General features: G+C 38.8%; 1 protein-coding gene across 12 annotated transcripts in view; it reads right to left on the reverse strand.

The window, feature by feature from the left end:
* magi1b (membrane associated guanylate kinase, WW and PDZ domain containing 1b) overlaps positions 1-15972 on the reverse strand; it is a 510580-nt gene that overhangs the window by 15260 nt on the left and 479348 nt on the right. For all 12 annotated transcript variants that reach the window (XM_041191217.1, XM_041191208.1, XM_041191207.1 and 9 more), the window contains 2 exons: positions 14477-14620; positions 10094-10232 (listed from right to left, as the gene is read on the reverse strand). In XM_041191217.1, coding sequence (XP_041047151.1) covers positions 10094-10232; positions 14477-14620 — 283 coding nt within the window. The remainder of the gene's footprint in view (positions 1-10093; positions 10233-14476; positions 14621-15972) is intronic.

Consider the following 15972-nt stretch of genomic DNA (forward strand, 5'->3'; position numbering starts at 1 on the left):
ACTTAAGCAGTTAGCTTGTTTTCAAATATTACAGAAATAATCCTGAATAAATACAGTTGCCTTTAAATGTATGGGCTACTTAACTAGCCTGTTTTTTTGAGAGATTGTGTGTGTGTGTGTGTGTGTGTGTGTGTGTGTGTGTGTGAGAGAGAGAGAGAGAGAAAATTTGGGAGATTTTAGGATCAGATTATAAATCCCAACAATAAGGAGAAGCAGCATCAACAGGTGAAACACTAAGACTACTTCTAAGGAAGTTTCTTTCTGTATCAAATGAAAACAAACAATTGAGATTATCTAGGTGATGTTGCACTTAAATAGTAGGCTGGTAACAAGATTTCAAAGACTGATATGACACCTCTTTCAACAGATTAGAGGGTCATTGCAGAGGAATTTCCTGAAAAGAAATATGAAAAAAAATGTTTTTCAGTTTACGTGCTATATGTTAAAACAGCACCAGCTTCCATAAAGGACAAAATAGGAGTTAATAATAGGAAATATTGACTCAAAATCAGGAGGAATTTTGACTATGTTAAATGACTTTCAATATAGTACTGTTAGTGGAAGTCAGTAAAATTGTAAAGTCCGAGCATGTGGAATCAGAGGACAAGTAGCAGAGTGGACAACAAACTAATGGAAGAACGGAAAACAGAGTAGGGATTAAAGATAGTTACTCAGATGATTGAAGGATGGGGAAGTGGTACTCCATAGGGATTGACACTGGGACCACCATTGTTCACTATTTATATAAGTGATTTGGGCTCAGGAAAAAACAAAATCAAAATTTTGAGGTGAGGTGACACCAAATTTGAGGGCATAATTAATGCTGAAGTGGACTGCAACAAAATACAAGAGGACATCAACAAACCTGCAGAATGGACAAATAGCAAATGAATTTCAATATAGGTAAGTGTTTTTGGAAAATAAGAATCTAGATGGCGGAATGTGCAAATTAATACAGAGGCTCAGATTCACAAATCATTGAAGGCAGTAATGCAGGTTAACAAAGCAATAAAAAGTGCAAGGAAATATTGGGATTCATTTCGAGAGGAATACAATTCATAAAGTAAAGAAGTTATGTTAATCTTATATAGAACCTGATTAGACCACTGGTCTCCACATTACAAAAAAGGAATAGGAGCACTGGAGAAAATGTAACAAAAAGATTTTCATAAGAACTCAATAGGAGTAGGCCATGCAGCCCCTTCAGTCTGCTCCAACATTCAATAAAATAATGGCTGTTATTCTGCTTCAGTTCCACTTTCCTGCCTTATCCACTTGGTACTCTTAAAAGTAATTATACCAGAACTAAAACTGCACAAGGATCAGGAAAGACTAAACAGACTACAAAAGGGAAGGCTGAGAGGACCTGATACTGGCCTTTAAAATTTTGATGTTAAGTTTGTTAAGAGTGAACACAGAAGATATTTCCACTTGAGATGCAAGTCAAAAACTAACAGCTATAAATATAAGTTAGCCACTAATAAATCCAATACGGAATTCAGAAGAAACATTTTTTATTCAGGGAGCGTTGAGAATATGGAACAGGCTACCACATGGAGTGATTGAGGTAAGTAGCATAAATGCATTTAAGGGGAAGCTGGATAAATGCACGAGGGACAAAAGAATAGGATATGTTGATAGGGTGAAATGAAATAAATAGATTGAGAGGAGGCTCATGTGGAGCACAAACATTGGTTGAACAGCATGCTTCTCTTCTGTAATGATTCCCATTTTGTATTTAGGTTCACATTAATCAGGGTATGTATCATGGAAAGATGTTCAGTTGCATGAACAATGATTATCTTCTGGTCAGCATAGTGCCACATATTTGAGGATTATTATGAACCATTTTATATATAGTGTCGTAGTATTCTTCCCATTTAAGGTTTTTATTTGAATTAAAATACACTTTGGTCAATACTTTTTCTCCGTGGTTGCTCCTTGAAACAGTCAGCAGCCAAGAGGATAGACAAATCACCACTTCATAGATTCTATCAATACCACTGCTTAGCCTCATAGAAGGGATAGATGCAAGATTTTCTATCCTTTTTGTCAATTAGGCACCTTATCTAAACTCAGTGTTTTGTCCAATGACCTGACTACAATCATGAATTCATTAGTTAAGGAGGCAGTGGTACAAAGGTATCAAGTGGCAATGAGAAGAAATGGACAAAGGAAAAAAGTGACTGACTTTTCACATCACCACACAATAAGCTTCCTGATTGGTTCAAGGCAGTGAGGACCTGTGTCATACAGATCAGGGAGGATTTTCCTTGGGTTTGCTAATTTCAGCTGGGACAACCGTTGGGGTGTTACAACTAGACTCAGCAACTGTAGAATAGGGAAGGGGCAATAGATGGTATGTTTTCTACTTCTTAGCTTTCACCTATATAGCTGCTGCATTGGAATAAGGTCAGGTTTGACGATGACCTTTTCTCTCCATCCTGTATTTAAATAGCCCCCTGACTCTCACTGCTTCAGCTCAGTTGTTAAGAATGGGCACTTGGGCTCTGTATGAGAGCTTGTGGAAATTACCCAGCAAGGAATCAATACTTGGAAAGGATGGGAGAAAATGGGGGGAGAAATGAAAAAGTAGTAGCACACTAAAATACAATATGGTTTCTCAGGCTTTATAAGTAGAGGCATTGAGTACAAAAGCAAATAAGTTATTCTGAACCTCACAGGTTAGATCTTAGCTAGGGTATTGTGTCCAGTTCTGGCCACCAGACTGCAGGAAGGACGTCAAGACCTCGGACAGAATGTAGAAGGAATTTACCAAAATGGTATTAGGGATGAGATTTCAGTTATGCGGAGAGACTGGAAAAGTTGGGAGGTGAAAGGTAGATTTAATAGAGATGTTCAAAATTATAAGGGTTTTGAAAGAGTAGACAGGGGGAAACTGTTTCCACTGGCGGGCGGGATCAGTAACCAGAGGACACAGACTTAAGACAATTGGTAAATAAGCCAAAGGAGAGATAGGACTTTATTTTTTAGTCAGCCTGTTCTTATGGTTTGAAATGCATTGCATGGAGGGTAGGCGGGGCGGTGATGGAAGCAGATGCAATAGTAACTTTCAAAAGGGAATTGTACTTAAAAAGAAAAAAAAAATCATAGCTATAGGTAAAGAGGAAAGGAGTGGGATGAATTGCTAGCTCTTTGAGCTATTCTTATGTACACTATAGGCAGTATTTCCCCCGCATTGGGAGGGTCGTGTGGGAGCAGGCACGGGCGGTTCCCGATCAGCGCCCCCAGTTGGGGGCGCGCCACCATTTTGCGTGGGCAGGCCAATTCAGGCCCGCCCAGCGTGACGTCCGCTCAGAAGCGTTGTGCGATCCCTACGCAGGTGGGGGCGGGGATTCCCTGAGCCGGGAGTGTGGTCTTTCGTTCATGCGTATGAAAGGGCGCGCAGATCTCCTTGAGGCAAAGTGCTGCCTCAGGAAGATCGATTGAAGTTATAAAAAATTTTTAAAGGCTGGAAAAAATTTTCCTGACATGCCCCCTCATGTGACACTGTCACATGAGCTGGGACATGTCCATTACTTTTATTGAAAAATATTCCGAAAATTTTAAATCCCTCATGAAACCTCATCCTGCCTGTGGATGAAGTTTCATGCTTTTTCTGAAGGCCCCCTGGGCTCTTCGCCTGCCCGCCAGCCTTAAGGTTGGACGGGCAGGTCCATTAATCATGTCAATTACTTTTTTAATGGCCTTAATAGGCCGTTGACAGGTTGGCGGGCACACAGCAGACTTGGCAGCTCACCTGCCGAACTGTTAATCTGAATGACGTGGGGAGACATCGGGACGCACACCCGCATCATTTTACGTGTTGGCAAGTGGGTCCTGTGCCCGCTCACTGACCGGAAAAAGCTGCCCTATGATTTATGGCTTTATATCATGAAGTTCTAAAGTTGTCTGTCTAGGCACCAAAGTACTTTTCCATAAGAACAGAACGTTACTGTATGTAGTAGTCAATTCATTATCAATTACTGGTCCAATATTAAAACAAACTGCTGAAAATTCATATCCCTAAATAGATTAAAGTTAAAATTTTAAAATCCTAAGTAAATGCTTTTTATTTTCATAATGCATTCTTCTTCCAATGCAAATCATAGCTGATTCTTGGGTGTTCAGCATCTACTTATATTTATGTAGCTTCTTTAAAGTAGTACAATGTGCTAAGACACTTCACATATTTGACACCAATTGAAAGGAGGAGACATTAGGATAGGGAAGAGGTAAGTTTTAATGAGTGTCTTAATGTAGAAGGGAGAGCTAGAGAGGCAGATAAGATTTGGAAATCCCAAGACTTAGAACCCAGATAGCAAGATGCACAATCACCAATTGAAAAGGGGATAGAAAAGAAGCCAGGTTGGCGAAATCTTGAGCTGGTGGTGTTTTTGGAGGGTGGTATGGGGTGGACAGTTACAGAGATAGGAATGGGTGAGGCACCAATTTGAATGTGAGGATGAGAATTTTAAATGGAGGCATTTGGGGGTTCAGGAGCCAATGTAGGTCAGCAAACATGGGGCAATATGTTTCTTGGTGTGAGTTGGGATTTGGGCAGCAACGCTTAAAGTGTGGAAGGTGTGAGGCTGGCCAGAAAAGTATTGGAATCATCAAGTCTGGAGATAATCAAAGCATAGATGAGGGTATCAGCAGAGATGAGCTGAGGAAGGGGTGTAGGCGAGTGATGTTACAGAAGTAGAAGTTTGTGTTCTTGGTGATGGAGAGGAAATGGGTTGGAAGATCAGCTCTAGGCTAAGTTAAAGCACAATCTGATTCAACATGAGACAGTGTTTAGGAAAGGGAATGAAATCCATGTGTAGGGAATGGCATTTGTGGCAGGGGCTGAGCCTATGGCTTTTGTCTTCCCAATGTTTAAATGGATTAAGTTTTGGGTCATCCAGGACTTGATGTCAGACAAGCAGCCTGATACAATAGATGCAGCGGAAAGTTTAATGAGAGGTGATGGTGAGGTAAGGCTGAGTGCCATCAGTGTGCACGTGGAGCCTGATGTTTTTTTTGATTTTGTTGTCCATGAGAGATAAAGGGAGCCAAGGTTAGAAGCTTGGTGGACTCATGAAGTAACGATATGGAGCTGGGAAGGGAAACCACCACAGGAGATTCTCTGACTGGATAGGTAAGAGTGAAACGACAGTGTCACCCAGCTGAATAGCAGAGGAGATGTTTTGGAGGCGGATGGTGTGGTCAACAATGGCAAAGTTGCAGACAGGTTAAAAAGGATGAAAATGTCTAATTCACCATGGTCACAGTCGTATAGGATGTAATTTGTGACTTTTATTAGGTCCTTTTCAGTGTTGTGGCTGAGTTAAAAACCTGACTGGATGGATTCAAACATGGGTTTGAGAGGTGGGAAACATGTTCCAAGAACTTGGAGAAGAAAAGAATGATGGGGAGATGTGACAGCAGTTTGCAAAAAGACTGGGGACAAAGGTGGGTTTTATGAGGTGTGCGGTGATGACAGCAGATTTGAAAGGGAAAGAGACAGACAGTCTCTGAGGAAAGGGAATCATGTGAAAACTCAACTCATTTAGGGGTCAAGAAGGGAAGTTGAGTGGTCAGTAGTTTAGAGGAAATAGGGTCCAGAGAGTAGGCGGTGCATCTCATGGACAAGTTGAACTCAGAGGGAATGATGGGATATAGGGGAGAAACTAAAGAAAGATATGGTTTCAAGGCTAGGGCAAAGGAGAAAAGTATCAAAGGCAGCTAAACAGATAATTTCAATCTTAGACACAAAGAAATTCACAGGCTAATTGCACTCGTTGGATGTGAGGATGGAGAGGCAAGGGAGGGGGGTTTGAGGAGAGGGCTGACATTAAAGAAAAGCAGTCAAAGATCATCTGTGTAGTTCAGAAATAGTAAGCAGTTTTAGCAGAGCAGAGCAGGACCCAATATTGCTTACTTTGGGCCAGCCGAATCAGGTGATGAATGGTAAGCCGGTTGTGCACTAAAAACATTCAAGTGAAAATGGGGGCAGTACCAAGGAAAATGACCATAATGAGAGAGAGTAGAAGGTTTTACTAGGACTAAGGCATCAAAGGTGGTGGTAAGGGTGTGATTGAGCAAATTGGTATCTGCAGAAGTATCATGACAAATGGAGAGCCAAAGGTTTTACAGTTGGGAATTGTGCAGTGTTGTTGTAAGTGAATTTGAGATGAGTTTTTCCAGGCAGGGAATGGAAAAAGAGATGGAAGGGGGTTGAGAGTGGTAGGGGATGCAATATAAGTGGGTAGAGATAGCCTTATTGGTGATTGAGATGATGGGAAATGAGGTCATACTTGGGATGGAAAGATTGTAGGGATGGCCATGAATATGAATAGGAGAGTTTATATGGAAGGAGAGGTCAATGGAGGACAGGCGGGCTGTGAACTCAGTATGAGATGGCAGGGTTCAGGTTACATCAACTGTGGAACAGTTCATATGAAATCTCCACTTTTCAAACAATATTCACAAGTCTATACTTTTGTGTTCCTGCATAATTCACATTATATGTAGAATGGGCTCAGGATTAGGTCGAGGACACAAACTTAGCAGCTTGGATTTTGAAGCTGTGTTAATTTTCTGCCAGCTTCTGGGTGAAACATAAGCAATTTGTCATTTTCAGATTCATTTATTTGTATAGAATGTCTCTGGGATTCTAAATGTGCTGACATCATCAGATAACCTCGATTAGGGCTGGGGGGAGAGGAGAAATGGACAAAGTGAAGAATTTGAAGCTCCCGTTTCTACCCCATTTGAATATTTTCTGAAAAAGATGTCATCAGATCCTGCAACCATTCCCATTTAATGGATTGTAGGAGCACAAGGCATTTAGCAAAAGAATATTCCAAGGACATCCACAAAAGGACATTAGTGCCATTAAATACAATCTTGATCTGACACAAGTTACAATCTGAAGACTGGCACATAAAGACACTAAAATGATCATTTTAATTTCCTGTTGTTTGAATCATCTTCTTGTTTCTTGGAATAAGTTGACCTTTGAAGCTGATCTAAGATAACTTGGAGATCATTGCAGAATCTCTATTTCTCCCAGTTCACTGTTGCATCCATTATTTATTACAACTAAATTCCTCTCAGCCAACTATCCAGATGCATTTTCTCTCTTGCAGTAATTCTAATATTACAAATGTACTTTTGTGAGCATTCCCTGGAGCATTGTTTTAAAGTTTTGGGGTAACTTAGTTAATCCGCAGCCCTAGCTTCAAACCAAACTTCAGGCCAATTTGTGCTCCTTCTAACCATTAACTGTTTTTGAAACATTTTAAATCCCAACCCAAGAGCCACAGGATAAACCAAACATTATGCTGGGTGACTAGGAACCCATGGTGTGCTATTCTTCATTAGCTGGGATTTAATAACTCACATGCTGTCCTTGTGAGAAATGCATCTCCCTCATTTGTAAAATGATAGAATCACCGATGTGATATCATTTCTGTGATCCAGCCTCTTCTTTCATGCATTTGTGAAGAATCCAATTCCACTTTACATGTTGTGTATCAATCACACATACTAACCATCCCAATGCATAAATGCATACTGGACATCATGTAATGGAAGAGTCTTTTTCTCCTTTCTGTAGGAAAACACCTTTAATGCTGAGATTGACCCAGGTTCTGATTATGTTGCAGCACAGAAGCAGCATGTCAAAAAATGACAAATTTGGTAATGTTGAAGACTGAGGTATACAGCTGAAACTATCAACATACAGGGACCTAGGTAGCAGTGTGTATAGTGTTTTGCAAGAAAAATTTAAATGTACTTAATATCATAACAAAGTTTAAATCTGGAGTACTGTGTCACAAATCAATGAAGTTACTCAAAGTCTGAAGTCTTGCAATTCAATATACCAAAATAAGCATCTTTGCAACCACATGGAACAGACTTCTGTCCTGCAAAATAACAATATAAGTTTCACACCTTGTACAATAATGGCAAAAAAATCAGCAAAATTTAGGTCTGTAAATCTTAAATCAATGAACAGGGCTATATAAATAAATTACAAAAAGCATGTAATATTTGTGACAAAACCCCTTGCTGTTCTCTCTAAATGATGGGAATAGGCGTGATACATGAGTGTGACATGTTACCACGACTTCAAATTAAGAACCAGTGGAACTTACAACTTTGAGAGGAACATGTAACGGTCGTTATCAGATCAATAGTCCAATATACACACTGCCCAATTTCAATCCGGTATGGCCTGTTACACACCCCTATGATTGTTGAAAGTTCTGGTGATATTCTCTAAAGCAAAATCAAGTGTTATGTACTATGGATGTGCTTTACAAGTTTTCATAAGGAAGCAAGATTAGAAAATGAAATAATCAATTTTCCTTCTTCAGAATTTTGAATGTTTGCCTTTTAAAATAAAGTCTTGAGTCAATTGCTTGTGCTGTCAATAAATTTTTTTAAAAAAGATTAATTTTAGTTTGTGGAATCAATAGTGTTAATGGATATGGTGGACACGTCCAATTGTAATAGAATGTTGCATCTTTGTGAAAAGAGAATTATAGCAAATACAAAAACATCAGGGTGGTCCTTGTAAAAGAGCTTGCATCCCTCAAATGTGGGCAAATGAGTCCTGCTAGCATGATCAGTTGGAAACCTGAACTGATGAAGGTAAGCATATTCATGGATATATGGCTGAATGGTATAAATGGAACACAGTATGAGCCTTTATATAAGGCAGCAAGATGGAAGCAGCAAATATTGATTTGTCTACCAACCGTATTTTGATTAGGGCCCGTTAAGTAGAAGCAAGACTCCCCGTGCTTGTCACTTCTCATGCATGAGGAGAGATTAGGAGGTATCATCGCTGAGGGCAGAACGAAGAACCCAGCAGCCAGCAAAGGCGAGAAAGAAAAAGAGCAGAAGATAGATTTAGATTCCCTATTAGTAAGCAGCAACAGGATTGATCACTCTGTTGATCATGGAAAGATGTTTATTATTGTTCCAGTCAGATTGTCCAGGCAAAAACAATTAGACTGCAAAGATAGCAGTTGCAGGACCAAAGAATACAGAAAAAAGAGCACCAGGAAGTTCTACTGGGAAATTCACTCCATTTTTTATAACAATACAGTAAGTCAAAATGGCATGTAAACAATGACTCATTTAAATATTTACAAACTACATTTAAATTCATGGAACGTTATGTATCATATTAAAAGTAATTACAGAACTTGTTACAAAAATATATACCCTTACAGATAGAGGAGACCCATCACTTCGATGGAGATAAAAAATAAATCAAAAGCTCAGGAAGTTGAGAACTCTATTTTTGGTAACTATAAGTTTTTAAAAATAATATATAATTCCATTCATTTGAATTCAAGAGAGATATTAGTAGATTTAGGCGTTCAAATTCAGCTTCGTATTCTCCTGTAAAACTTCATAAACCTTTCAAGGAAGCAGCAAGACATTAAACAAACCATGAAGAGGATCTGAAGTTATTTCTTTTGGGTAAATTAACTTGTTAAAGAGAATATATTCCTAAGAAAGGTCTGGAGTGCAAGTACTGCAGGTTACAAGTGTAAAACTAGTTCCAATTTTGCAAAATTTCCACAGGTAACTGAGATTGCTCTTTGTTATTAATGAGAAGGTAAATGTTGATAACTAAAAGAATGGCTGTAAGATAAGATGTTTCCATGATGCTTTATGTAAACATGATAATTTAAATTAATAAATATTAGAACACTTCAATTCAATTTTTGGCCACAGGATGTAAACTCAGATTGTGGTTTCATTCCCATTTAACTAATGTTATGTTTTACAGTTGTATACTCAGTAGGCATTTGAACAATGGAGAATTTAATACAATAAAATATCTTAGTTGCAAAAAGGTGTCATCCTGACTACGCTTATATTTACTCCAGCCCATTCTAAAGAAAAATAGTGAAAGTACAGTATTAATATCACTAGATTAGAACCAAAAACTGTCCATAAACATAAGACATTTGTGAAAAGAAGAAAAATTTCCCAGATCTTAACAGAAAAAAATGAGAGAGAAAAAAAACAATCACTCATGGAGTGACAGCATGGGAGAAAGTAACATTTTCATAGGGCAACCCACCATATTCTGGCACATAACCATTTCCACGCTTCAGAAATAGGCAGACTCTCCGACCACCATTTTTAATCAATTCTATAGCACGAGAATGCTTCATGTTCTTGGTCGTTTCTCCATTGATCTCCAGAATTTCATCTCCAACCTAAAAATTAGATAAACATAAATATAAATAAGATTCCACAAGAGCAGCATAAGGGGATCTTTGAAAATGTCATACTAGCCCAAATATTTTTTGTTCCTTCTTCTAATTTTCTCCCCTTGTCTTCTAAAGCTGCTGATTCATAGCGGGCTAAAGTTCCTAAGGGCCAGATGCTGTGTGATAGCTTTTTTAAGTGGCTGTTTTTTTTTTAAACAACAGCAAGTCTCATCAGGGTGAGGGTAAAGGGTAAATGTCACAGCTATGCCTATTTCTGACCAATTGTACATGCGTATGTACCACACCCACATTTTCCAGCATGGATGACAAGATCATGATCAAAATTGGGAACCCTGACTGATTTATTTTCCATCTTTTTGTTCAGGGATACTGAGGCCAATTTAGCAACCTTATCATTGACCAGGCTGAGCTAAATTCAGTCCGCACAGACCAGGAATTTAATCTGGGACTTTCTTAGTCTTTATGGTTCAATAATGCAGGATGTTTTGCACTTAAAGGTAGGGGGATATTTTTAGCCAAAAATCCAGAAACAAATACATAAATAATTTCCACAAGGTGAATGCTGTAGAGAATAATCGCAACTGATGTGTCATTATATTAGGTATTTGTTGAAAAATAATGTGATTTCTTGAATGAAATGAAATGGAAGTGTATTAAAATCTGTATGCAATTATTAACTGCATCACCAGCTGAAAAACCAACAGGGGGTGTAATTGAAATAATCTGTCTACATCTGCCTGACTGTCACATGAACCTCTGGAAAATACAATCACAACTTGATGAAGCTTGTAATTTTATTAGATGCCAAACATTACATCCAATGAAACAAAGTTGATCATTTCAAGATGGGTGGAATTTTACAACGCGCACTGTCCCTGGGAATTGGCTGGCAGGCTCAGGGGAGGCTGTAAAATCGGTGGTGTGCTAGGAGTGCTGTGCCCATTGCTGACCTGCCTCTGCTGGATTGTACCAATGGCCGGGGAAGGCATCAGGAGCCACATGCCCATGGGCCAGTTGAGGTCACTAAAAAATATTATGAGTAGAATTTTTGGAAGAAACTTAAAAAAAAACCTGTAATCTTGTTGTATTTTGCACAACATTATTGAGATATTACTGGAATCCTAATGTTTTAAGAGAGTTATACTCAATTGTCACATGAAGATTCCAGAAGGAATGTAATGAACCTAAGCCATTAAAGTTTCCTGATGCGGAAATAAATATCGACAAAATGAGCTGAAACAGTACTGCCTCAAAGTAATCTCCATGTGCTACATGCATAATAATAAAGAGCAAACTTCATGGGGAGAATTTTATCCCCGGGGGGGGGGGGGGGGGGGGGGGGCGGGAGAGGGTGAGTGATCACTGCCCGCGATCGGCTGGGCGCCACCATTTTGCATGGGCAGGCCAATTAAGGCCCACCAGTGTGATGCTCACCCGGAAGTGCTGAGCGCTCCCTGTGCAGGCGGGGGGAGAATCAGGGCCTGCGTTCTTTCGCACATGCGCGCACAAGAGTGCAGAAATCTCCCTGAGGCACGGGAGCTGCCTCAGGGGGAATTAGTGCGATTTTTAAAAATTTTAATAAAGAGACAAAACCTTTTTAAGACATGTCCCCTCATGTGACAGTGTCACATGAGCTGGGGCATGTCAATGAACTTTAATTAAAAAAAAATTATTTAATTTTATAAACCCTTCATGAAGCCTCATCCCGCCCATGGATGAGGTTTCATGATAAATGCGAAGGCTGCCTGGACTCCTCACCTGCTCACCAACCTTAAGGTTGGACGCGCAGCTCAATTAATTACTTTACGGCTGCACGCCTGCCGAACTGAGGATCAGAATGACGCATGGTGACATTGGGATGCATGCCCGACGTCACTGCGTGTGATTTTACTTGTTGGCGAGCAGGCCCCATCCCCGCTCGCTGACCCAAAGATTCTGCCCCATAAGTTTCTTACACCCAGTACACAGAGGAAATCTTCTCTCACCTATATAACTAAGGGAACCTTAAATAACAAAAAAACTCATCTAAAAATAAAGATTGCATTTATATAGCACCTTTCAAGAGCAGAGGGCATCCCAAAGCACTTTACAGTCAATGAAGTCCTTTTGAAGTGTAGTCAATGTTGTAACGTACATGGCAGCCTATTTGCGTACAGCAAGCTCTTACCAGCTACAATATGATATTGACTAAGTAATCTGTAATTGTGACGTTGATTGTGGGATAACTATTGGCCAGGACACCAAGGATAACTGACCTGCTCTGTACTAAACTCTCAACTAAATGATCAATCTCAGCACTGTAAACAGTTGCTAATCTGCTCATGAGTCCTTTCAGGTCAATGCATTCAAACCTTCCATTGTCCTTTCTGTGTTGATGTTCTTTATTACTGTAGTTTAAAACGTCTAATCTGCATGCTTAATGGAATGTTTTCATATTAATATTTATGAACTGCCATTGCAATCAAGGCAAGTTAAAGTGAGAAACCATTTTGCTGTAAATGCATATGAATTATTTAAAATAAACCCAATGCTGTAAACAGTCATGAAGATATATTTGGTTTGCAAACCACAGCACTGATTGTTAATATACATCTTCACCTTATGCCATAGGGAAGGATCAAAAATCACTCAGTATGCATGTCTTCCAGTTCATTGTTAGCACATCATGCCTGCACTAATAAGTATCATAAAAAGGAAATTATAGTGATGGAGAGCAGTTGTGGTGAAGTAGGACAGGTCAGTACAATATTACTGCAGGGAAGGCAGATGTTATTCCAAAACTTTTCGACCTGAAAACTAGAGCTTCATCATTTTAAGCTATATATTTATATTGCTAATCAGGTTGCTCCATTATAGGCTAGGATCACTATTCATCTTAAGTGACTAATCTATCAATATTTTCTCTTTGAAACAGAAAAATCAGAACCTATGATAAGGATCTAGGTTTTGCTTGGAATTACATCTATGCAGCCTTATGAATTCCTCACCCCTTCCAGCTATTCAATTACTCTATTATTTGAGTTTGTAAACTAATTTAGAAGTTATTAATTGTATATCAATTGAGTGTTAATTGTATTCAGGTCACAGATATCAATTAGAGACTCAGCTGTGCTCACATATATAGGTGCAGGTTAAAAGAGCTTTTTTTTGTTGGAGGTGCATAGTACTTAATGTTTTCTCTATAAATAAAAGCTCCTAAGTGAATAAAGACTCAGCTCCAGTATTCTCTCCTTTATCACTTTAATATCAGAGTTTTGACAAAAGTTATGATACCATCTTTCGGCTGCAGTAAGTTACTCTACTACACAAACTAGAATCTTCATCTCAAGATAAAATTTTAATGAGATGACAATCAACTAATGCAATGCTTCATCTCTCGTTTGATCCTGAAATTTTTAAAGTTTTGCATAAGAGAAATCAAACCCCATACATAAGGTTTTGAGGTTATTCACTTTAGAAGTAAGAATTGAAAGGCAGAATGGTTTTGAAAGATGTGAAACTTTTAAATGTTAATGTTCAGAGAGACTCAGGTGTACTCATATGTTAGCAGGAAGCAAGGCAAATGGCATGTTAGTCTGTACTGCAACGTGATTGAAGTACAAGAATATGAAGTCTTGCTGCAATTGCGTCAGGTTTTGGTGAGGCCACACAGAGTACTGTGCACAGGTTTGGTTTCCATATTAAAGGGATACATCCTTACTTTAGGAGTGGTACAGTGAGGGTTCGTTAGTTTGTGAGATGATATGGTGGTCTTATGATGAGAAGCTAAGTAGCTAGGGCCTATATTGTCCAGGATTGAGAAAAATGAGAGACAATTTCTCCTGGTTGGGAAATTTAGAACATAGGAACACAATTTCAGGATAAGGGGTCATTTAGGACTGAGATGAGAAGAAAATCTCTTCATTAAGGGTTTGCAAATCTTTGGAATTCTATACCCCAAAGGTTTATGAATGCCTGTCACTGAATATATCTCAGGCTGATGCGCAGATTTTTGGGGATTCGAAGGATATGGGGAGCAGACAGGAGAGTGGAATTGATACAGAAAATCAGCCATGATCATGATGAACGGCAGAGCAGGCTTGATGGATATATGGTCTGCTCCTGCTCTATTTCTTATATCCTTATAAGCTTGATAGCATTTTTAAACATTAAAGATAATCATCTGCTTTGGTATTTAATAATTAATAAATGCACCAACTGTTGTTTGGCTCTGCGTTACATCTACCCACCTTCATTTTACCATTTCTGATGGCAGCACCATCCTCAGCTAATCGAAGCACATACAGATCCATATTGTATTCACGCCCACCACGAAGGCTGAATCCAAAACCCTTTGGTCCCTTATCCAATTCCACAGTGTACAGTTCAGGTTCCTTGAAGATAAAAGTCACATTGAACAACTTTTGCAGATAAATTTAAGACAGATATGACAGATCTACATTAAAAATGCTAGGAAAATGAGCACCTTTATACATCCCTCAAATCCCTCTGATAACAACTTGATTGATTTAAAAAGGGGATAGTCCCGGTCAGGGAGAATTTTGCAAATTAACACCACATCAAGTTGTTGCGACCCAGTTCTAACTGTTCTGTGTCCAAGGCAACCAGAAATTCCCAGAAACGGGTAGGACTGGATGCATCCAAGTCTCCTCAGTTTGTGTGGGGTTTGCTGATTTCCTGTCTAAGTGCAACCTCCATGGAATTTTGTAACCAGAAATCATTCTTTTCTTCTGCTCTTTGTTCATCACTATTTTTTTTACAGTGAAGCTATCTTCCTGTCCTGATAACTAATTGAAACCAAAAGCTGGAGCCGGAAATATTATCAGAGAACAAATTTTAACCATAGTTTTCTTCAACGAACAGGAATCCCTTTGGTATCCTGGAGATCTACTAGGATTATTAATTTCAAAAGATAATTTTTCTCTATTTAAACACCATTCTCACTTCCTTTCCATTGCCCAAATGCATAATCCATAATGTTTTAAAAATCTTATGTCTGCGCACATTTTGATATCAATCAACTTTCCAATTATAAACTGTATCCAAATTTATAATGGGAACTGCCCATATTAACCTGTCACATTGTAATTACATCCTCCCACCTATGCTGGCACTGTAGTGCCTCAATTTTATATTGCTCAACTCCTCAGCCTGTATTGCAAAAAAAAACTCATAACAACTCTACTTTCCAAATTACAGGTATTGTAGAAGCATTATATAAATAAAGGCAGAATGTATTACTCTAAAATGAAGACTGAATTACATTCACATGCCCTTGTCCAAACATCCTTCATTCTCTAAACTTTAGATTTCACTTGGTCTTGGCACCCTGTTTGGAATTCCATGATTATTAAATTTTATCAATAACAAAACATGATACATGGTTCAGCTGTCATTCTGACTACCCATCTGTCCAATTGCTATCTTACTGGGCTCAATCACTCTCAACTTGCACAGTTCAGTTAAGTGCAGCTTTTACCTGCCACTGAAAACCTGTAATAAATAAACTTAGTAACAGAAAAAACATAACTTTTGGCTTAGTAAGAGATCCTTTTTTATAGCATCATATTATGAAGCCAGCAAGTACTACTCTAGTTCCTCAATGAAAAGCAGCTGCTAGCCATAAAGAACAGGGGTAACTAAATATTTGTTTCCCCTTTTCTCTCTTTTGGGGTACAGGGACTCTTGATATCTCCATTACAGGGTTATCAGTTTCTGTATCAGG

The sequence above is a fragment of the Carcharodon carcharias genome, chromosome 7 (assembly GCF_017639515.1).
Source record: "Carcharodon carcharias isolate sCarCar2 chromosome 7, sCarCar2.pri, whole genome shotgun sequence".
NCBI lineage: Eukaryota > Metazoa > Chordata > Chondrichthyes > Lamniformes > Lamnidae > Carcharodon > Carcharodon carcharias.